Raw genomic sequence first — 23,622 nt, 5'->3', positions numbered from 1 at the left:
GAGGCGGCGGTGATCGCAGCGCGCCGGGGGCCGTGAGATTCCTCGCGAGGGCTCTGGCCCTGCTCAGCTCCAGCCCTCGGAAATACAGGCCGAGCAGCTCTCCCAGGTTCTCAAGAGAAACGGGAAATCTGGAGCTCTCTGAGAAATTTGTCAAACACTGAGAAGGCCAAACAAAACTCATCTGTGGGTGGACATGGCACGCAGCCCACCGGCTCTCAAGCTCCGCCCCGCACGATGAGAACACTGAGCTTCAGATACCGTTCCCTTGGTCAGGGGCAAGCCAGGGGCTCCAAACGGGGTTTCAAAGTCCAGATTCATTCAGACTTTCAGGTTATACGTGTGCATCTACCTGCCAGCCTTCCCCTGAAAGGGTTTCACTGAACTGCTTCCCCAGCTGAAATTCAGAACAGTCTTTGAAAGACCATGCCTTTCCTGCCAGCCTTGCAAACAGTGCTGCTCAGGAGCACTACTCCTCAGCTGCAGGGAACACAATGCCAAACGGGGCTGAGAGAGACTCCCTGACTAATGGAGGCCTGCCTGGAGTGTTCTTGCCTGGAGAATCCCAGGGACGGAGGAGCCTGGTGGGCTGCCGTCTATGGAGCTGCACAGAGTCGGACACGACTGAAGTAACTTAGCAGCAGCAGCAGCAGCCAGTCACTGCTGCTCATCCCCCCAGAAACCACCATACACCCATGTTCTGTGCTCACGCTCTACCTAAGGCAGCAGACCAGGGAAAGAGAAGTTGATCTACCAAGGGAAGGTGAGCATGGGAGATCACCTCCTCCCAGACATGCCCACTTCCGGTCTGCCATCCGCAGCATTCACAGAGAGGCAGGACCAGGTCCTGCTCTCCCATGGATGGCGGCAGGCCGCATGCTCTGAACACACAGTTGTGGCTCCCACACAGAATTACTAAAATCAGTGTTATACTGTAACCAATGCAATAAGACATAAAATGAATAAACACTGAAAAAGAAAATGAAAAACTATTATGAACTGCAGAAGACAACAGCACATGTAAAAAATTCTCACCCCCCCCCCAAAAAAAAAATCCAACAAAACAGGACAAAAATAATAATACAGAAGTTCATGAAAATGCCTAGATGTGAAATAAATATAGAAACGTGCGCATCTGGAGTGCAAACATGGGAAACATCCAATTGAGAGATTTACTTTAAAAGGGTTTTTTTGTGATTATCCATGTTCTGCATCTGTGCCACTATGATACTGGAAGACTGATTTTGCTGAAGCGCAAAAGAAAGATGCAAGCCATCAGGAGCAAATGACGAGGAACAGGTGAGGCCTGATGGGGTCTGGGTTTGCCAGGTCAACGGCAGCTGTCTTGTGTTTAGCAGCAATTATGCAAATGCTTATATAATTTGTACTAAAATGCTGTTTATATTTCTGTTGGCTCCTTGGGAATGAAGGTGTCTAAACTCTAAGGCAGTTGGATGGCATCACTGACTCGATGGACATGAGTTTGCATAAGCTCTGGGAGCTGATGATGGACAAGGAAGCCTGGAGTGCTGCAGTCCATGGTCTCACAAAGCGTCGGACACCTGAGCGACTGAACTGAACTGAAACTCTGAGGATATCATTAATCTGGAACAAGTAGGTCCTGGGTATTCTGAGTAAATCATCATCTACTGTATACTAGATTAAAAATATTCCTGCTGCTGCTGCTGCTGCTAAGTCGCTTCAGTCGTGTTCCACTCTGTGAGACCCCACAGATGGCAGCCCACCAGGCTCCCCCATCCCTGGGATTCTCCAGGCAAGAACACTGGAGTGGGTTGCCATTTCCTTCTCCAATGCATGAAGGTGAAAAGTGAAAGGGAAGTCACTCAGTCATGTCCGACTCTTCGTGACTCCATGGACTGCAGCCTACCAGGCTCCTCCGTCCATGGGATTTTCCAGGCAAGAGTACTGGAGTGGGGTGCCATTAGACATCTATAACAACTTGTTATAAAACATAACAGAAAAGATCCTATTTGTAATGGTAATAACATTCTAACTCTTGGTAGTAAACCTCCTGGGATATATTTTAAAAGGTATGAATTAATGTTCTTATTTCCCTGAGAAAAATAACCATCTTGAAGATGTCAATCACTTGTTTTCAGCTAAGATTTGCTGCAGTTCTGTTGAATGCTGGACACTAATTTAAGCAGCAGTATCACCCAAAATAAAGATCCTCATGATATTGTTTAAAACCCATAAGAAAACAAACCCAAAAGACATTCGATAAAGGGACAAAAGTAGCTAAAACATTTTAAGTCACAATGGTGATTCTTGCCCTATGTGGTTTTAGAATATACTGTTAAGCAAAGTAATTACAAGAATCTAGTGCTAGTGTAAAAAAGATAACATTTTGCACCTGAAAAATGAGCCAGATCACCTTCATGAACTTCAGAGATAGGAAATATGCACCCCAAAGTCAGGAGGAAGGGTGAGTTAGTAAATGAAGGGAGCTGAGACCACAGAGTGGCAATTTAGAAAAAATAAACACTTAACATCTTTAATTTATACAGTACAAGAAACACTTCACTTGAAGTAAAGAAGCTAAATACTTAAAATCCAAATCCGAAAAAAACTATCGAAACATATGAAGTACCTCTTTGAAGGGCTGATTATTTCCTACAGTCTAAATGAACAGAAGAAATCAGCAGAAGGGACCTCACAGAGTTGACCAGAAGAAATCAAAGTCAGCAAGGTAAAATAAGAAAGGAAGCTTGAAGAATATGTCTGCCCAAGCTAACAAAGGGTTAAAGTTTAGCCGCAAGGAGGACGAGCCAGCTTCGGAAAAGGCAAAGATTCAGCAACAATAGGATCATACCCACACCCATATAATTAACCCAAAGCAAACGCCCAGGGCTGAGGGGCCCAGTCCAGCCCCTGCACTCAGGAGCAGAGCTCATTCCCCTGGAAGCAAGGAGCACCTTCAGGCTGGGGAGGACTGTGAGGACCCTGCCCCTGAGCAGCACAGGCTGACACTGGGACAGAGCCTCTGCCAGCGTCTGTGCCCCGCCATCATGCCCAGTCTGAGAGGACCCACTCTGGTCCCCAAAGCCATCCTCAGCAGCCATCAGTTCTCTGCAACCGGCCTGGCTTTGGCTCTTAGGCTCCAAACCCTACAGACCCAAGAGCTCCTCAAAGAGAAGAGTGCAGCGACTCCAGTGACCTTGATGGTGGGGGCAGATGCCAGGCACACTTTTCTTGCCTCTCCAGTGTCCACCATCCCCACCCAACTATGGCCGCCCCCTGCCTTCTACTCCATCCACTCCCGGACACCAAGCGGGAGCCAGCCTCATTCATCTCCTTGCTCACACGTCCGTCTCCTTGCTCAGGCGTCCTTGTGCGGGACACCACTTGCACAACTTTTCACGGCAACTCTGAGCAGAGCAAGGGCCTGGGAACCCTGGCAGAAGAGATGGCACCCAAAGGCCAGGCCACCCTATCTGAACTGAGAGCCACTCCAGCAAGGCAGAGCAAGGCGTTGACCTCATTTGCTGGGAAGTACACCAAGAACTCAGCTCTTCCCCAGAAGCAATTAACCCTGCTTGTGTGGAGGGTCGAGGGGTGATGTGTGCTCTGAGACCAAAAGGGCTTTATCCAGAGCTTCAGCGGGAGGGGCCCAGGCTCTGGACTGTGTGACCTGGAGTAAGTCACTGCCCTCTCTGAGCCCTGCTTTCCTCCAAGTCCAGCGGGATCGTGTTGCCGTCCCTGACTGCGCCTGTTGTCAAGGGGAGTCTTGTGAGCATCACAGGAGGTGACTGTAAACAGAACAACACGGTGCCGCCTGGGGCTGAGTGTGTGGCCAGAGATGAAGAGTCCACTGCCCAGGAAGGGTACCCAGGAAGGGTCATCCAGGGTGACGGAGGGGGCTCCCCCCACTCTGGGAAAGAAGGGGAGGACAGACAGAGGAGGAAAGAGAAGGGGAAGGTAGGGAGGGGAGGGAGCAGGAAGAACTGAGGAAAGGAAAGAGCGGGAGGGAGGAGAGGAGGGAGGGGTAGGGATGGGAAGGATGGGGAAGAGCGAGACAGAGGGGACGCAGGGATGAGAGGGGAGGGGCGAGGTGAGGCAGGGGAGAGAGAGGGACAGAAGCGATGCCGGGGAGTTTGAGCCAAGACCCAGCGCCACCCCAGGACCTGGCACCTCCGCCTGCTTGGAGCTGCTCTGGAGAGACTGGCCCGCCCTCTGTCTGCTGAGCGGAGCCCAGGCCCGGGACCTCCTTGATCTGTGCAGGCAGGTCTCAGACAAAACACTCCAGGCGGTGACAGACCCCGCACCCTGGGGGGCCGAGACCCCAGCCCGGGGCTAGTGAGCTCAGGCCAGTGGCCACTGGCCAGGCGGCAGGTGCAGGGAGCCGAGGGGAGGGGAGCAGGCGAGGAGCCTCAGGGGCCTGTGGTCTGGCTGGGGGCATCAGTGGGTGACACGAGGAGGACACCCTGCATCTACCCTGCCCGCCGGGTCTGCAGCATCACAGCCACTGAGTTCCACGGGCCTGTGGCAGGCAGCCAGCCCTTGAGATGGCCGTACAAGGGAGGCCACTCTCCCCCTGCCAGATTCTGAATTCCCAGCTGGGGGACCCAGGGCAGAGAGGGCCAGGAGGCAGCTCTCCTGGTCCCAGGCCACCTGGAGGCCTGGCCGTCCCGCTGGGCCATCACCTCTCACCCCAGTCTCCCCACGACATTCTTTCAGACTGAGGCCAGCCAGACTCGTTTCCCATCACTCCCTCACAGACACATGCCCTCCCAGGCAGGTGGCATGGCAAGGAAGGAAACTGAGGGGCACAGGCCAGCAAAAGGAAGGTAGGGCCCCAAACCTGGCTCTGCGTGACCTCAGGCCTCCTGACCCCCGGGTCCTGCCCAGATCTGATGAGTCAGACCCCCTCAGGGTGGGACCTAGGCACAGGCATTGTTCAAACTGCCCCAAATCCATGACTGTCTGTGGGCAGACAGCTAATATGATGGAAAACAAATTTATTTTTACAGGCCACAGATTTCCTCTAAGGGGACAATGGTCTTTGGGAAAAGACCTTCTAGAAGCGTGAGGGAATAAAGCTAACAATGGGAGGTAGGAGGTCTATATGCCAGCAGGTGTCAGTGACTCAGAAGGGGGATAAGAAGGGGGCCTGACCCAGAGAAACTGGAGGATGGGAGAGCCGTCACTGAGGGGAGGGGGACCTGCCGTCAGAGGGACAGATGGCCTTCCTGAGCACCGCTCCTGGCACAGCTGGGCAGGGCGGCCCCCTCCGCCTTCCCGAACCCCGCAAAGGCTTCCTGTGAGGGGTCAACAGCTGTTCAAGGAGCCGCAAGCTTGCAACTGAGGGGACCGGGCAGCAGTCCTGAAGTCCAGGATGGCAGGGGCCCAGCCTCTGGGAACTGCAATGCCCTGAGCCTTTAAGGAGGGTGGTCATAGTGTGGGGGTTAGACACATTTTACCTAGATTTCAGTTCCTTTGCTGATGAAAAGGGGGTCTTAGAAAACTAGAATTCAGGGATATTGCCTTCACATGAAATCCATCTTAGTCCACGAGCAAGCATTCTATTAAGCAGAGAAATGCCAGGGGCGTTAACATCAGAGTCGGGCGCAGAAAGGAATACGCAAAGCCACTGCGGGTACTTAACGTTACTCCGAAGGTTCTCAATGGCACAGATCGAAAATTAAGCTCCAGAATTATCATAGTCCACAAATGGTACAGCTGTTTACCCAGAAAACCCAAGGGAACTCACAAAGATATATGAGAATTGAGTTCAATCACGCAGCCTGATAAAAGATAATTGCATACAAGTCAATAGTCACCCTGTATACCAGCAATAGACGGAAATGCTTTAATTCACAATGGCAAAAAGCAGAAAACCCTTAAAATGTCCCTGGTTTTAATAGGTGACCCATACAAAAAACGTGGGATACTTTACTAAGCGATATCAAAGTAGAGCTAATCAATCTAGAATATACCACATTCCTGGTAAATACTACAAATTATGTCCATTCCCCCTTTAATGGGTGTCTAAGTTTAATTTAATGTCAATCAAATTCACAAGGGATGCTTCTAATCTGACAAAACAATCCTGAAATTCAATTGAATGAATAAACAGATGTGACCAGCCAGGAAAATTTTGCAAAATAACAGCAAAATGGGAAGTATCCAGTCAGATGTTTCAAAGCAGCACGATCCAACAGAGATGGAACAGGAATGCTGCACGCAGCCACGCATTTAAAAAGGTGAAATGAATTTCAGCAATATATTTTACTTAACCCCATATATCCAAACTATTATCATATTCACTCGTAGTCACTATTGAATGTGTCCATTAGATATTTTATATTCTTTTTCTTTGGTGCTAAGTCTTTGAATTCTGGTGTGTATTTTGCACTCAAGAGCACGTCTCAGTCCTGACCAACCAACCACATCTCAAATAGCCAACAGCCTCGAGTGGCTTGTAGCTACCATAATGGACAGCATAGTTGTCAAATAGCCAATATTTTACATATCAGAGCTTTAAAGCTCTAATAATGAACATAATTCAGTACTGGTCCAAGAACATATACGTTATTTGTCGTGTGGTCCAATGCCTGCTTTCAAAGGAGAAATATCCAGGTTCAAAGATGAATCTTTGAACATTCTGCTCATAGAGCCGGGAGGGGCTAGTCCCTGCATATGGACAACCCAGGCTCTGCCACCGCCCTGGGCATGCCAGCTTTCAGGGACTAAAACCATTAATCACACGTAACATCATCAAAATAACAAAACCGCATGTCCAGGACTCTCTAAGACGCACATTTTCCACATTTACCATATCCAAACTCAGGATGAAATCCATGGGTCTTTTCACTGCTGGCAGCCAGCAGCAACTGTGGGGTGGCTGGCATTGCCTGGCACACACCAACTCTGCCACGATGTTTCATATTGCCTTCACGTCACCTGACTTATGTGCGGGGTCGGCGACACCTGCCGCTCAACATGTCTTCAAGAAGTCACTCTGTGCTGCAAAAATTACAGTGTGTACAGAAAGACACAGAGACAACGGAGTGTGTAGCTTTGGCATCCAGAGGAATGTCCCTGGAGGAAGGACCATGACCTCATTCCCTTATTCAAGAGAGGAAGACACCGGAAGTAGATGAAGCCAGTCACACACTAAGGAAAGTGAGCAAGGCAGGCGAGTGAGGCAGGAGCCGCCACTCGGAGCAGCCAGTGGCAGGTGGCGGGGCCTATAGCCCACGAGACCACGGTTAAGGCGCAACGGAGCAGTTTAGTCGGAGTGTCCTCTCTTTCCGGCTGTGTCCTCTAATTGATGGCACCTTAGACACAATGAAACTCAGAAACAGCCCACATTTCCCAAACCATCGACCTGGGCTAAGTGCTGCCAAATCCTGCACCCCTCCTTCCAAAGCCCAATGAGCGGGCCAATCAGAAGAACGGGCAACGTTTGGGCAATCCGAACATCGGCAGTGTTGTGGCCCTTGTCAAGGCTGCCCAGCTGCCAGGGACAAAGCTAACCACGGGACACAGCAGCCTCCAGCCCACGTCAAGTCCACTGCTCACCATGGCGCTCACTGAAACACGCATGGCAGGGTGGGGTGCCGCAGAGCCTGCCGAGCCTTGTCCTGGACGCTAGGGCCTCCTCCGCCTCAGAGCAGAAGCTGTGTGCCCCCTCCACAGGCCCTGGAGGAGACGTGCAGTGCAATTGAAATTCATGGATGAGCTCGAGGAGCCGGCTCCAGACTCAGTAATAACTTCTCCATATTAATGGCAGCACAGCAGAGCCGGTGGACAGCTGACATTTAATATGAAACATACGCAGCAGAGCCAGAGGCTCCTACCTGGGCCCTCCCATCCGAGAACGCCTGCCAGTGGGGAGAGCAGGGCTCAAGGCAGCACCCAGATTCAGGGGGCGGGGGTCATGCCCTCTCCTCAGTCCCTCCACCCACCTCCGTCCCCTCCCTTGCAGGAAACCCCTGCTGAGGACCACAGACACTCACACTCACACCTGAGTGCAGACACTCGCACATGTGCTTACTCAGATGCACACCGACATACACACAGATACCCCCACACACTCACACGCACACACACCATACTCATACAGATATGCACACACATGCACACATTCCCACGGACAGGAACCTGCACACACATTCACATATACCAGCAGCCTGCGGTGTTCAGGCTACAACACAAAATTCCCCTGCTTGGCCAAGTGGAGGAGGGTGATCACAGACAGGTCTGCCTGTCAGTACAGACCCACAGTCCCGGCAGAGGCCCCAGAATACTTGACCCTGCATATCTCAGAGACCAGAAGAGGAGGCCCGGGCCCCAGCTCAGGCCACCACACAGCTAAGCCCCTCTTGTGCTGAAGTGGGCACCCCAGGCCACGGTGCGGGTAGGGAGCAGTCCTGTGGCTCAGCGTGGCTGAGCTCTCAGTGGCTCCGCTACTCAGGGAGGCTGTGGCATCTGTGGTCCTCGCAGAAGGCCCGGGTGAAGACCCAGACTCTCCTCGCCTCCCACCCGACGCTGGTCCCTCCTCCCTCACTAATTGCTGGGACATGGGGGCACAGGCAGTCAGCCATCAGGCAAGGGAACCTAACGGGGCAGCGGCTCATGACCAGAAACACAGAAGCGGGCAGTGGGGTCAGGGCAGGGGTGGCAGTGTGACGGAAGATGGTCAGGGCCTCCCAGGCCTGAGACTCAGGTGGTAACCAGCTGCGCGGGCCTCCACGAGGGGCCCAGTCAGGCTCCACTCTGCTCCCGCACTATGCATGCCCAGGCCATGGTGACCGGCAATGGAAGGGTCCCAAGACCTAAGCCTGTCCATTCTGCACGGAGCTCAGAACTATTCCCTTTCAGAACCTGCTTATGCCTGTGTGGTGTGAGGAGTGTGTGTACAGCTACAGCCAATGGTTCACCGGGGAACAGAGTCACACTGGGGGGAAGGAGCTGGGCAAGCGGGGACACGACCCCACCTCTGAATTACCTGCACAGCCTTACCAGTCCCCAGAAGCCTTGTGTGTGTGCGTGATAAAATATACACATAACACAAAATCTACCATCTTAGCCACTTTGAAGTGTATGGTTTGCTGGCATTAAATACATTCATAAGGTTGTGGAATGATCATCACCATCCATCTCCAGAACTCTCCTTTTTGTAAAACTGAAGTTCTATATCCACAATGCTCTGTCTTCCTCCTTTAGCTTCTGACAGCCGCAATTTACAACTCTTCCCTGTCTCTAAGATTCTGATAATCAAAAAGGCCTTCAGATGCCATATTGGCTGAAGCCTGGTGAGTCTGGATTTCCGACCACAGACCCGCCTGTGCCATTCTAAGGGGGCCACCACGAGGCGGGCAGGGGCCGTGGGCTGCTGCTCTGCTGCTTCCAGCACAAAGCCCTGACAAGCCAGCCTCCACCAGCCACAGGTCAGTGCACCCAGTCCCAGCAGGGAAGAGCCCCTGGGAAGCTCCTTCCCTCCCACCAAACGGCACTAGGTGAGAAGTGGCGGGGAGGCCATCCATCTGTGGATGCCCCAGAAGAGACCAGGGGTATCTGTGATGAAGTAAGCCTGGGTTCTCACCAAGTTCTCAAAGAAAGCTCCTGCCTGCAGGAAGCCCTGCCCATCTCCTAATCCCACTGCCAGTTCAGCTCTCAACACTTCCACATATGTCTCTGGAGGCCCGGTCAAGACCTCAGAGCTCCGTGGATTCACATCGGATTCATTTGCTCAAGTAATATCAACAGACTCAGAAATGCTGCTTCTCTGAAGAAACATCTGCATGTCTGGCAGCAAAGAGCTTGTGTTCCCAAGGGCCAAAAATCTATCAAGGGATGCAGGGCATAGACTGGCCACGGTCCCCAGCTCTCCTTCCATCAAACTGATCCCCTCAACTGATCCCCATTCGGTGCCAAGACACCCAGAGTTGCTTTATAAAGGTCTCGGAAATAACTGTTCCAGCCCCACCTGCCACCTGAACAAACTGAAGCTCATTGCTCAAAGCTGGATGGTGACTCGCCGGAGCCCAGTCTCTTCAGCCCCAGAGGGGGTCCCTCCCTTACTTAAGTTTCATTTAGACCAGGGGTTTTCAACTCACCTTTCCTGAACTCCAAAGTTGGGACAAAAAAACTGCACAAGACCACATAAGTACACAGTACTTTCCTGTGGGAAAGGAGCTTCGGGGCACTCCTCCAGGGGGCCTACCCTGCTGAGTGTGGACATTCTGGGGTATTGCCCACACACCTCATCCCTGGGTATGCAGAGGTGGACCATCCCTGGGTACGGGGCACACGGTCTTGAGGGGCAAAGGACTGCACAGGCTTCTATCCCCCACTCCACAGACGCCCACTTCATGGCCCCTAGCTGAGCTCCATCCAGCTGGAGCGGAGCCTTGTGGACCCAGGTACAAATCGCCTACAGGACAAGTTACCGAAGAAGCATGGGGTCCAATGTGGCATGTGAATGTCTCGGACAGCTTCCCGGATGAAATGTCATCTAGCTGAGACTACACTGGGCTCCAAAATCCCTGCAGATGGTGACTGCAGCCATGAAATTAAAAGACACTTGCTCCTTGGAAGAAAAGCTATGACCAACCTAGACAGCATATTAAAAAGCAGAGACATTACTTTGCCAACAAAAGTTTGTATAGTCAAAGCTATGGGTTTTCCAGTAAGTCAGTATGGATGTGAGAGCTGGACCATAAGGAAGGCTGAGCGACGAAGAATTGATGCCTTTGAACTGTGGTATTGGAGAAGACTCTTGAGAGTCCCTTGGACTGCAAGGAGATCAAATCCTAAAGGAAATCAGTCGTGAATATTCATTGGAAAGACTGATGATGAAGCTGAAACTCCAATACTCTGGCCACCTGATGCAAAGAGCTGACTCATTGGAAAAGACCTTGACGCTGGGAAAGATTGAAGGTGAGAGGAGAAGGGGACAACAAATGACGAGATGGTTGGATGGCATCGTCGACTCAATGGACACGAGTTTGAGCAAGCTCCAGGAGAAGTCTGGCATGCTGTAGTCCATGGCGTCGCCAAGACTCAGACAGGACTGAGAGGCTGAACAACAATAGAGTGAGCCAATTAAAGAGGGAGGTAAGAGTGGTCCAGGCAAGGGCACGGTCTGTGCAAAGGGCCTAAGACGGGAGTGTCCAGTGGCAGAGAAACTAAAAGCTTGATGTGACTGTAGCACAGGCATGAAGGGGACACAGTGACAGACATGGCTGACTGCGTCAGGTCATGGGAGGCCTTCTAAGCCAAGCCAGGCCTCCCTGGTGGCTCAGACGGTAAAGAATCTGCCCGCAATACAGGAGGCCCAGGTTCGATCCCTGGGTCAGGAAGATCCCCTAGAGAAGGAAATGGCAGTCCACTCCAGTATGCCTACCTGGGAAATCCCATGGACAGAGGAGCCTGGTAGGCTACAGCTTACGGGGCACAAAGAATCAGACACAACTGAGCGACTAACAGTTTCAGTGTGTTTGAATTTTTTTTTTTTCTGAGTGTGGATTTTTTAAGGGTAATCAGAACCACTTAAGACCACTACTCAAGAAAAGTCTTAAGCAAAGGAGTGACATGATTGAATGCATGGTTTACAAAAATCAGTCTGGTAGCTGTGTAGGGAGAGAGTTGCTCCAGTTTGGAGTCCCTAAGGATCACAGGGCTTGGAGTTAGGTGTGGTAGAAAGCTGTGAACTGAGATGAAGTCTGGAGATGTCTAGGATGATGACCGGCTGCATGTGAGGGTCATGGAGAGAGCAGGGAGGGGCAATCCTGGGATTCCTGCCCAAGTGAACGATGAGGTCTGGAGGAGAGTAGAGAGACCCACGTTCCATTTCAGAAGCAGGGGTCACTCAAGGAAGGGGCCCACGAGGCAGCTGGGCAGGCAAGTCTGGAGCACAGGAAGAGACACAGGACCTGAAGTCTGGGTGAAGTGTGGTTGCCCAGCACACTGGTCCTTCCCCTTGCTTTCTGATAAAACCTTAATCCGTTCCAGAGTTTGGGGATCTGACCCTCACTCTCAATCCCAAAGATAGGCAAGAGACTCTAGCTAAGCTCACATCACAGTGCTTGATTTAAAGGTGGGCCTATAACCTAAGGGCTCCCCAGGTGTTCAGTTCAGTTCAGTCACTCAGTCATGTCTGACTCTTTGTGACCCCATGGACTGCAGCACACCAGGCCTCCCTGTCACCAACTCCCAGAGTTTACTCAAACTCATGTCCATTGAATCGGTGATGCCATCCAACCATCTCATCCTCTGTCGTCCCCTTCTCCTCCCACCTTCAATCTTTCCAAGCATCAGCGTCTTTTCAAATGAGTCAGCTCTTCGCATCAGGTGGCCAAAGTATTAGAGTTGCAGCTTCAGCATCAATCCTTCCAATGTATATTCAGGACTTATTTCCTTTAGGTTGGGTCTCCTTGCAGTCCAAGGGACTCTCAGGAGTCTTCTCCAACACCACAGTTCAAAAGCATCAATTCTTTGGCGCTCAGCTTTCTTCAGCATAGCAGCCCAGCAGGGGAGCCCCAGCCCACAAGGCAGCAGGTCTTGATCATGCCCCTCAGAGTCACTGCCCAGCCCGTACACATTCCCACCGATGGCCTTGCCAACCAGAGACACCAGGCCAGAGAGGCCCCCCGAGCAGCAACGCATGCAGGGGACAGAGGTGCGGCAGGGTGCTCCCAGCCTGGAGTCTCCGCTGCCGTTACCTCCCTGTAAGGACTCGGGCCGCCTGAAAGGGGCTGCAGCCCAGAGCATGTCAGCCACAAGTCACCAAAGCCCCTGGCCACCAGACCTACCCCCAGCTCCCACTCACTGACGCTGACCACAGGCAGTGCTGCGGACCAAGAAAGCATCCAGGAGTTGACTCGTTCAGTTCAGTTCAGTTCAGGTCAGTCGCTCAGTCGTGTCCGACTCTGCAACCCCACGAATCGCAGCATGCCAGGCCTCCCTGTCCATCACCATCTCCCAGAGTTCACTCAGACTCACGTCCATCGAGTCCGTGATGCCATCCAGCCATCTCATCCTCTGTCGTCCCCTTCTCCTCCTGCCCCCAATCTCTCCCAGCATCAAAGTCTTTTCCAGTGAGTCAACTCTTCTCATGAGGTGGCCAAAGTATGGGAGTTTCAGCTTTAGCATCATTCCTTCCAAAGGAATCCCAGGGCTGATCTCCTTCAGAATGGACTGGTTAGATCTCCTTGCAGTCCAAGGGACCCTCAAGAGTCTTCTCCAACACCGCAGTTCAAAAGCATCAATTCTTCGGTGCTCAGCCTTCTTCACAGTCAAACTCTCACATCCATACATGACCACAGGAAAAACCATAGCCTTGACTAGATGGACTTTAGTTGGCAAAGTAATGTCTCTGCTTTTGAATATGCTGTCTAGGTTGGTCATAACTTTTCTTAAAAGGAGTAAGCATCTTTTAATTTCTAGAACAGGTAGGAAATGTCTTAAAGAAATGCATTTCTTTATTTTATCTTGGCATGCAATAAAGGCAATAACACGTAGTAAGCATGGTCTTAGAACCAAACAGATGTGTATTTAAATATAGACCCGCAAAGCTTGAAGCAGGCTATCTCAGTTAATTCATCTGTAAAATGGGGATAATATCAGTCACACAGTATAGAGTGTGGTGAGGATTAATCAAGGTGATATAGCATCAGGTGCTCAGTGGAAAGCCTGACACATAACATGAGCACAGTAAACTGAGGTTCTGTTATTATTTTTTTTGTCAGTAGGCTTCTCGTGGGTCTTTAGTGAGCAAGTAAGAATGACATGAAATTACATATCATGTGGCCTGAGAGGTACTAGAGAAGTCTTCCATAGCAATGAGATATACAAGTATCCTTTGTTAAACATCATTTTCTCACTCATTGTGAAAAGGCAAATGTTAACCTTCCCCTGAGAATATGATGAACAATATCTATCTAGTGGCTATAAGAAAGGCTGGAAACTACATCTACCCACCTCTCTGTAAATAAAATGTACGGTATGTCTTATGAAGCATGTGGCTTTTCCAGTGGTCATGTATGGATGTGAGCATTGCACCATAAAGAAAGCTGAGCACAAAAGAATTGATGCTTTTAAACTGTGGTGTTGGGGAAGACTCTTGAGCGTCCCTTAGACAGCAAGATCAAACCAGTCAATCCCACAAGAAATCAACCCTGAATATTCACTGGAAGGACTGATGCTGAGGCTGAGGCTCCAACACTTTGGCCAGCTGATGCAAAAAGCCGACTCATTGGAAAAGACCCTGATGCTGGGAAAGATTGAGGGCAGGTGGAGGAGGGGACGACAGAGGATGAGATGGTTGGATGGCTTCAACGACTCGATGGACATGAGTTTGAGCAAGCTCCAGAGATGGTGAAGGACAGGAAAGCCTAGGGTGCTGCAGTCCATGGGGTCGCAAAGAGTCAGACACGATTGAGTGACTGGACAACAACAGGAAGCATGTGGCATTTCTTAAATCTACACCTCTACCTGATTCAGCTAGAATTTTCACCTTGGCAGGCCCAGGTCCTCAGCTCATGTCATCATCCCTTGCACTCTCCATCCGTGGGGTTCTACAAACCTCATGTTCTGATTCTCATGGGAGCATCTGACCCCCAGCCTGAATAGAGTGCTACCCAGGAGTCAGCCAGAATTATCAGAGAAAGATTATCAGCCAGCACCGCTGCGCCCCTTGACTTACCACAGAAGGCCTCCAGCTGAGAACAAAGCCAACACAGAAGAAGGCGGAGGCAGGGAGACAACGTGGGAGGAGCAGCTGGATCCAGCCAGGCCTAAAGGCTGAGCACCATAAGAGCCACTAACTTCCCATTTCTGTTTAAATGATCTGACTTGTGTTCCCTTCGCTCATGACTAAAAGGATCCTGACCGTAAGAATCCCCTCATGCTAAACAGGAAAGGAGCCTGCTGTCCACAGAAACCAGAGCTACTACTCCTTCTTTTAAGGCAGAGAAACAAACTCAGGACCAAGGGATTAGATGAGCGAATGTGTGTCCCAGGCCAGAAGGAGGCCTGAAAAGGCCTATGGCTCTGGGGAGAGGCTCGTCCCACCTAAGCACCTAAGCACCTCAACCTAAGCTGTAAGCCGCCAGCTGCGTGCTGTGATCCTGTTTTGCGGTTTCTCCACTTGTCTTCCAGGAATGCACATTCCTGGGGTTCCTGCAAAGAAGAGGTTGATGGCCTCATCTGCATGGGCAGTGCTACAGTACACGAAGTTCAAGAGGTTTCTTTATTACAGAGCTTCTCAGAGACCCCAGTGGGCCTCCCTGAATCTCCCAGGTTGAAAGCAACTTGCAGCGTTTCCCACACCAGTCGTCCATTGAACCGCATTTGCTCAGAGAAACTTGCGGTGTGAGCCTGTAGAACTCCTTTGCAGAAATTAGGGTGTAATACTTTGCTTCTCAAAGGGCAGGAGCATCAGCCTGGCAGTCCATTAGAAATGCAGAACCTTGAACCCCACCCTAGACATGCTGACTCAGAATCTGAATTGTAACAAGATCCCTGAGGATCTACACAGACACTGCAGCCTGACACACCTGCCTCTGTGTGTTTCACTATCTATGAAGGAAGAGCAGGCTCAGAGGAAGAGGTGCTGGGCAGCATGGCTGCTGCTCCTGAGATGCATGCACGGCTACTGCAAGAGGGGATGGCGTGGGAATATAGTTCTACTACCACATATCAAGGGCTTCTACTTGCCCAGACTTGCAAGCACCCTGGCAGAAGGGGCTGGACAGAACCAGGCCAGACTCCTGCCACCACAGACAGTGTGGCCTTGGGCAAGCCACTCAGTCTCCCAGAGCCTCGGCCGCCCATCTGTAAATGAGGGATGAAGAATCCTTCCCACTACAGAGCTGCTGTGGACCAGAAATATGATATTTAAACCCTAGGTGCTTTGCAATCGGCCCATCAGTGATACACAGAGGGACGTAAATAGTTATGGAATTAAGTGGTATCAAATCAGGACATTCACACACCAAAAAGAAAGAAGGACAAGGAAAGAAGAACTAATGAGGCTGCGCCACTGTCTCAATGCCATTTCCACCAACCACATTCAAGGCCATGCTGGCAGACCCCAGCCCCTCTTTCGGCTCCAGCCCGCTCTCCAGCTGTGTCTTGCACTTCTGCTGGTGTGTGTCCAGTACGTGTGACATCTCACTGAGCCTGTTCTGATCAAGCCAATACACACCTGGTACTTCTCTGCATATGCTCTTCCCTCTGGGCCTTTGCCCCCTGGCAGCCTATGCTCAAAGAGCCCCCAGGAGTATGCTTTCCAAGCCCTGACCAGAGTGGGCCCCAGACTTAGCTGAGCACGGTGCCCCAAGGGGTGGGAGGGGGGAGGTGGGCACCAGGCCGGCTACATCTCTGACCAGCACAACAGACAACCGCGCTTGGAGGTACTGGCCAAAAAAATAGACAACGGAATGAACAGATGAATGAATGATACATGAACAAAGCCTCTCTGGAATGCTTTCCATCAAGAATTACTCAGCACACAGGAGTTGCTCAACAACAGACGGAGGAAATGCAACCCACTCCAGTATTCTTGCGGGGGAAATCCCATGGACAGAGGAGCCTGGCAGGCTACAGTCCACAGGGTCACAAAGAGTCGGACACGACTGAGCGACTAACAGCAGACCACTTCCATGTCAACTCTGCCCCCCCAGCTCAGGCCACCACCACCCCCATTCCGAGCCCCCAACACCAATTTCCTTTTATTTAGGAAATTCACCTCCGGCGTAAAAATAAGACACACTTATGAAGTCTGGGACATCCTCAGAGGCAACAAGGATACAAAGGGCTGCACCATGTCAACCCAGCTATTCCAAGGACATTCACGGTTGTTTGCAATACGTCTGGGTTCTAACTAAATCCAGCCAAAGGCAGTGATTTTCCGAAGCAACAAGTGACATTTCCTGTGTGTCCATAAAAAGAACACCACCGGTTGTGGGGTTCTCTGTAATTGCTGGCTCTGCAACTTGCAGGGCAAGCCTGAGGACGGGGGGCTTGGGGGCCACCAGGGCTGGGAGAGAGGCCACTTGCTCCGAGCAGGAGTGCCCTGAGTAGTAATTAGAGCGCAACCCACGGTGGGCAGCTTCAGATGTCTGGCCAGCACAGCCAGCCTGACCACCACACAGCCAATCCAAAATAGAAAACTGCAGTGGTTCCAGACAGAGCATGGCCAATGTCAGCCTCCTCCCTGAGCATTGATCCAGGCTTCCTCCAAGGCTCTCTTATGCAAAGCCATGGTCCCTCTAGGCTCCTGGTAGCAGGAGAACTTCCCAGAGCTCTGGTCACACTGAGCGGCCCAGCCAGTCCCAGAAGGGTTCCACTCCCCAGCCTCTCCTGTCCTTCAGGGGCCGCCCGGGGGCACCAGAGACTGCATTTCCAAATGCTCCGCTTGGCTCGAAGTAGAGAAAACTAACTTTTCAAATAACCAGCTGAAATCCAACAGGAAACCACAGCATAAAACATCAGCCAGGGGCAGAGGGATAACTGGGCATTTCAGCACCACTGCCTGTTCGCTGGGCTGGCACCACCTGCACACACAGAAACAAGAAAACCACCCACCTGCATACGTGTCCCCCACACACATATCACGCGTGCTACAATGCACAGCAACACACTGAACAGACACTGACATACAAACCTGTGAATACACACATTCACAAGACACAAGTGCACATGTACTTAGATATTAGCACCCATGCAAAAACACGTGTGCAGATGCGTGCCCTCACCGAGACAGACACACACCTGAATGAAAAGGAAAGCCGGCTCCCGCAGGCTTCAGGGGGACCACACTTGGCTACTTGCTAAACACTTTGGAAATGTGGCCCTCCCCCTGCATAAATCACCCCCTCGGGCCAATCAAAACAACCTGCCTTCCAGCCAACCCTTTCGGTGGTCCCTAAGCACAAGAGGTGCAGAGAAGGTCCTCAGTACAGGCCTTGCCCTCCCAGCGGACCCCCCCAGATAACCGGCTTCCAAAGCTCACGTGAGAGCAGTGGACAGACAGAAGGGAGACAAGCGCGTACTCACCAGCCCGTCGCAGTTGCTGAGCGCCACGGAAGAGGCTTCAGCCAGGCCCGCGACGTCTCCGACGTAGAGGCAGGTCCCAAGCAGGGGCTCCACACGGGTGGCACCCGATTCTCCCTGCCACTCCACCGTGGCCCCAGGCGCCACAAGGCGGGCATTGGGCCGCAGCCGCAGGTGCAGGTCTCGGCCAAACACCGTAACATTGTAGAAGAGGCGGCCACCGGGGTCCTCCTCGCTGCCTCCAGAGAGCCCCGGGATCTGGGCAGGGGCGGCCCTGCGGGTCCGCACCCCAGCCGGGGCCGTAGCCGCCGACACCACGTGGGACACCAAGCGGCCCTGGGCGTCAGTGCGCACCGGCACCGCCAGGATGCGCTCGGCTCCGTGCCCCTGGGGCCCGCCTGCAAAGGGAAGGGGCGTTAGACCAGCCGAGACCGGGAAGCCCCAGGGCCCCGCCACGGAGCACAGCATCCTCCCAAACCCCGCCCCACTGCGAAGGGAAGGGCGTTCCACTAGGCATCCCCCAGAAACTAGCGTGCACCTCCCCGGCCTTCTTCCAACTGGGAAGGGGCGTTAACCGGGCTACCACGCTGGCGCTCCTCCGACCTCCGGTCGACCCCTCTGGGACCCTCCCAACCAAGAGCTCTGCCCCCTGCCCCGTTCCAAGTTGGGGTTCCTCAGCTCCTCGCAGTTCCCCAGGGGCGGGCCCGGTCAGACCGTCCCCCGCCCCTTGAACCTACCGTCCTTGGCAGGACATGGGGCTGCTCTGAAGCCATTCCCGGTTGGTTCCCTACCCGTGCGCTTCTACCTCTTAGCAGTCCCCGCCGCGCGACTGCCCTCACCGCTCGGCTCCCCCCCGGCACCGGCGGCCTGTCCTCCGCGTACAGCTCCAGGTTAGCCCGTTGCCGGCCGCCTCCCCGAGTGCCCGAGAACAGGGAGGGGTGGAGCAGGGTCCCTCCGATCTTCGAGGATCCCCTCCGGGGCGCCCAAACCAATCCTCAAGGCCCAAGGCGGCGCGCTCTGCACCCGACTGCTCCCGAGCGTCTCCGGACGCGAGCCGGGGCGCCGCCTCGCCCTGGCTCCCCCGGACCCGCTGGTGCTGATGCTGCGCTCGCCGCCGCCGGGCTTTCCCGGCCCTCGGTCTCCACGCTCGGCGTCCCGGGAGCCGCGAGCGCTCCGGGGCTCCCCCCGGCCCGAGATTCCCGGGTGCGCCGCAGGGCGCCCCCTGCCCGACCAACCGGGCCCCGAAGTTGGCCAACTTGGCCCCGGGCGGGGCGCGCGGAGTTTGCCCAAGTCGAGCCGGACGCCGCCCGGGGAGGGGGCGCTGGGGCGCGCGGGGCGGAGCCCGGCCGGCCGGGGTCGCGAGGCGCGGGGACGCGGCCGCACCTACCTGGGGGGTCGGCGGCGGCGGCGGCGGCGAGCCGGGCGTCCGCGGGCAGCGGCAGCAGCAGGAGCAGCAACAGCGCGGGGCAGAGCAGGCGGCCGGCGGCCCCCGCCGGCGGATCCATGGCAGCCGGGCCACAGCCGGGGCCCCGCACTCGCAGCCGGCGCGAAAGTTGCCCGCGCGCCGCCCAGCCCACATCTGGGGCAGCTGGAGCCGCCCGCAGCTGCAGCACCGCAGGGCGCGGGGCGGAGGAGGCGAGGCGCGGCGGGGAGGGCGGGGGAGCGCGGCGGGGAGGCGGGGAGAGGGAAGGAGCGCGAGCGAGGCGGGCGGGAGGGGGCGGCGCGCGAGCGGGAGGGCGGGGACGGCGGGCGCCTCAGCCTGCGGTGACCCGGCGCTTCTCGGCGCGGCCGCCGCCGCCGCCGCCCGCTCCCCTCCTCGCGCCGTCGCCGCCGCGGCTCCCGGCTCGCAGCGAAGCAGAGACACCCCGAGGCGGCGACAGAGAAGCGCCGCGGGCCGGGTCGGGGGAGCCCCGCGGCCGGCCACCCTCGACGCGCCCGGCGCACTCGTGGCGCGCCACCTCGGAGGAGCAAGATCCCCGCCCAGAGAGCACTCGGCGCCCCGGGTCCCAGCCGTCGGTCTCGGGGCGCAAGACGTGGCCCCTCTCTGTGCGCCCTCGGGTGGGCGGAGAGGCCTGGTTACCGTGGGGCTGAGCCAGGCCTTTCGACCAGATGGAGACCCCAGCGACTGGAAGAGTTTTCCAGGAAGGGGTGTGCGCCACAGGGGCCTCCCCAAAGAGGAGCTTTTACCCTTTCAGAGAGAGGCCAGGCTCCCTCAGGCTCCAGTGGCTCTTTGCCTTAAGGTCCCCCACACACCCTGTCCTCTTCCTCCCCAACCCTCCACTGCAGACCTGGGCCCTGCCCGCTAGACCTCACAGGTTGCCTCCCTCACCTGTCCTGAATCCTGCATGGGATTCTGGAAGTCTGGTCTTTGCACTCACCCAGGCTCTGCCTGAAGTAGCCTCTCTACACTCTGCCCACCGTTTCCAGCTCAGCCTCCAAGGCGTCCCTCTGCAGCCTGGAGCCAGTTTGCAGTCAAAGCCCATCCCCAGCTTTACCTTTCGCTGTCTGGAGTCACCATCCTTCCATGTCTCCTGTCCCCCCCGCACAATGACCTTCCCCCCACCCCACCCCCCGGGTCCTGCCCAGGAGCCCGCTTCCAAACACGTGTCTGTGGGAACACCTCTGCTGTGTGAGCCCTGCCTCAAGTCCCTGAAGGGGAGACACCTGTCCCTTAGGAGTTTCTTATTCACCCTGCCCCCAGCCTGAGTGGCCAGGGCTTTGGGGTTGGCTTGGCCAGGCGGGGCCTGATGACTCAGATCCCTCCGTGCCCACCAGAAGGGCCCAGCCTTACGGGGAAAACATGTGACTTGGGCAACTTGCTTTAGCTGTGGTTTCATATCCTTAGTTCCCTCATTTCCAGGACCTGGGTGTCTGGGCACTGCAGCTTGACGGTCATCTTCACATGGAAGCTTCTCTCTGTGTCACCTGAGGGTGCCCACCACAGCATCCAGCCCCCAGGTATGGTGAATATTTGTTGTCAGGGTTTAAAACGGTGACATTTAACCTAAAAATTTAAACCTTTGACTTCTCTTGAGAAATTGGAAAGTGTGACCACACTGGACCTGCACTTCTACTTATCAGTGATAAATGAAGCGAATGCTCTGCAGTTTGCTGCAGGTGTCCTTCCCTTGCTCCCAACAGTCATCCACTTTTGTGACCTCTGATGCTTCCAGAGAAAGTGGATGGAGATCCCGGAGGACTTCCTGTAAGAAGTGGCATGGGTCAAATCCTGAAGGCCAAGCAGCCCAGAGTTGGGCTCAGCTAGGTGCTGTCTTGGAAACCATGAGTCTCTTCCACTCATTTCCCATCTGGTTTGTGTGCTTTCATCCTCCTGAAAAGACGAATGAGACCCAAGCAGCAGCATCACCTACTTGATGAGGGTGATGTTCCACCACCTCACTCACTTCCCTGCCAGGTTTATGGTAATCCTTCCACCACCACCATTATTTCTTTATACTGTACTTAATCCTGTACTTGAGTTTTTAAAGGATACTTTAAATCACTACTGTACATGAGAAAGCCAAAATCTTGCCATAAGTCAAAGATAACTGCCAAAAATAAATATATGAAACAAAAAGCTGTTATCAAATTCTAAATACTACTGCCTGCAAAAGGCATTGAGGCTGAAGATGATTAACAAGTGTTGATGATTAAAAAGTGGGAAGACAGATCAGCAGAAGCAAAGCCCTTTCCTTTGATGCGATCAGAAGCATGAAGGGAAAATTGAAAATGAACAACTCTTTCACCTGGCGAGTTGATATTTTCTAACGGGTCCACGTAGCTAAATTATCTTGTGCACTTTGGAAAATCAGCTCTAGAATATCTTCTTGGCAAGCAGCTTTGTCTCTCTGACATTCCTGAGTCACTCCTGGCAACTATGCCTTCCCACATCACCCCAAGCCTCTTGGGGCTCCACCCTGATAGAGACTCTTTGAAGGCAGACCACTACCCATAACCAACCCATCCTTTAGTCCCCACAATGACACCTCTCCAGGCTGAGTGGAAGAACCAAGCACAGACGCATCAAAATTAATGGATGAATCCTTGAGCTCTCGTGGACTCATCCCAGCTTCCTGATCACTTGTCCTCAGCTCAAAAAAAAGAGAAGATCACCCCTACTTCTTCAAACCTCCACGCTCAGGTCTTTCCCCTCCTGGAAAATGCTGCCGCAACTGAGGTCGTTGCCCCTCCTCCTGTTCCCCTCTTCTCTGGGTGAAAGGAACAGAGGAGTGCACAGTGGTTCTTCGTTGAAGTCTGCTTCTCCAGTCTAGATCCAGTCCAGTTAGAACTCTTACTAAGCGCATGTCCTGTGTGTTTACTTCAGCTGACCTTGAGTGGCCTTCAGTCTGGCTTGCACTCTCCTACTTGACCATCCCCGCCACTCCCTGCTGTCCTATGCCTGCTTTTGCTCACTATTGTGTCCAGTCTGATCCCCGAAGAACTGGAATTGCACCCCTGGTCTAGAACAGCCCCATGTTGTGGAGAAAGGGTGAGAACAGCTCAGAGTGAGCTTGAGCCCTCCAATCCCTTTAAAATCTTCCCAACATGAGGTACAGAAAGAAATGGGGACTTTTTCTGGTCATTTTGGGTATCACAAATCACAGTGCCTGCCTTGGAGTAGAGACATTAAGCAAGGAACTTCTTGCCCTATGCCTGCCCCAGCTGTTTGGTGGGAGCAGTGCCCCCCTTGGCTTGAAGAGGAGAAGCAAGGCTGTCAGCCCACCTCTGACTTCCAGGTCACATGCACCAGGACAGACTTCATCAGAGCCGTTCCTGTCCCCTGGCGGCCACACAGAAACCAGAAGTGCTTCTGCCCTTTGCCGAGGTCACCATCCTTGGCAGGCCATGCCCGCACTGCAGGCTTCAGGCAGATGGAAGTAGTGAGAGCTCCTTCTCCTGTGTCCCGACAGGCAAGATCCCAGGGGTTGTCGGGCAAGATCTAGACTCTTCTAGCCCTCTGGGGACCCGTATGCTGAGCCTAACAAGCCGTGAGGACTTGGCGACCTTGTCAAAGGGCCTCTGAAGACAGCAGTTCTACCCCCCTCTGCTATTGGCAAACAGCGGGTGCAATGGCCCCGTCAGATGCATAGGCAGAGTTCTGGCTGGGAGCAGCCTTGGTAAGCAATATGTCAGGGGAATGCTAATTAAACAGAACATGCCAGCCAGGTGGCCTTTAGGGGTATGGTTCTTGCAGTTTCTTGAGCATCCCCCCCAACACATACACTGACAGGGATCTGTGTCAGGCAAAAGAGGAAATGTAGGTGGCATGCAGGTAAATTTTTTTTCATTGCCATGTTCTACACGGAGGAGTCCCACCTTCATTGCAGCCAGTTCTGCCTAGAAGTAAAAAGCAAAGTGTTGAAGTTTGGAGGCTTAGGGATCTAGGCTCAGTCAATACTTTTACACTGGAGACACAAGCTGGAGGCTCGGGATCAATCTATGCAATAAAGAGCTGGGGAAGGAGACAGCTCAGTGCAGACCTCTGACTATCCTTGTGTGCTCCCACCTAGCAGAGAGGCAGCAAGTTCCAAGACTTTTCAAGGTGACGCTGGGTGTGGCGAGTAGTAGTGCTCTGGGTCTCCTGGGATCAGGGTCTAG

General features: G+C 53.6%; 1 protein-coding gene across 1 annotated transcript in view; it reads right to left on the bottom strand.

Moving 5' to 3' along the window:
• Positions 1-19,661, bottom strand: part of ADAMTS2 (ADAM metallopeptidase with thrombospondin type 1 motif 2) — a 255,023-nt gene extending 235,362 nt beyond the window's left edge. Inside the window, exons 1-2 of the mRNA XM_042250871.1 lie at positions 19,412-19,661; positions 18,028-18,422 (exon numbers count right to left, since the gene is read on the bottom strand). Coding sequence (XP_042106805.1) covers positions 18,028-18,422; positions 19,412-19,529 — 513 coding nt within the window. The 5' untranslated portion in view covers positions 19,530-19,661. The remainder of the gene's footprint in view (positions 1-18,027; positions 18,423-19,411) is intronic.
• Between the last annotated feature and the right edge of the window lie 3,961 nt (positions 19,662-23,622).

Source organism: Ovis aries, chromosome 5 (genome assembly GCF_016772045.2).
Source record: "Ovis aries strain OAR_USU_Benz2616 breed Rambouillet chromosome 5, ARS-UI_Ramb_v3.0, whole genome shotgun sequence".
NCBI classification, from domain to species: domain Eukaryota; kingdom Metazoa; phylum Chordata; class Mammalia; order Artiodactyla; family Bovidae; genus Ovis; species Ovis aries.
The sequence above is the reverse complement of the archived record's forward strand: the minus strand, read 5'-3'. Positions and strand labels throughout refer to the sequence as shown.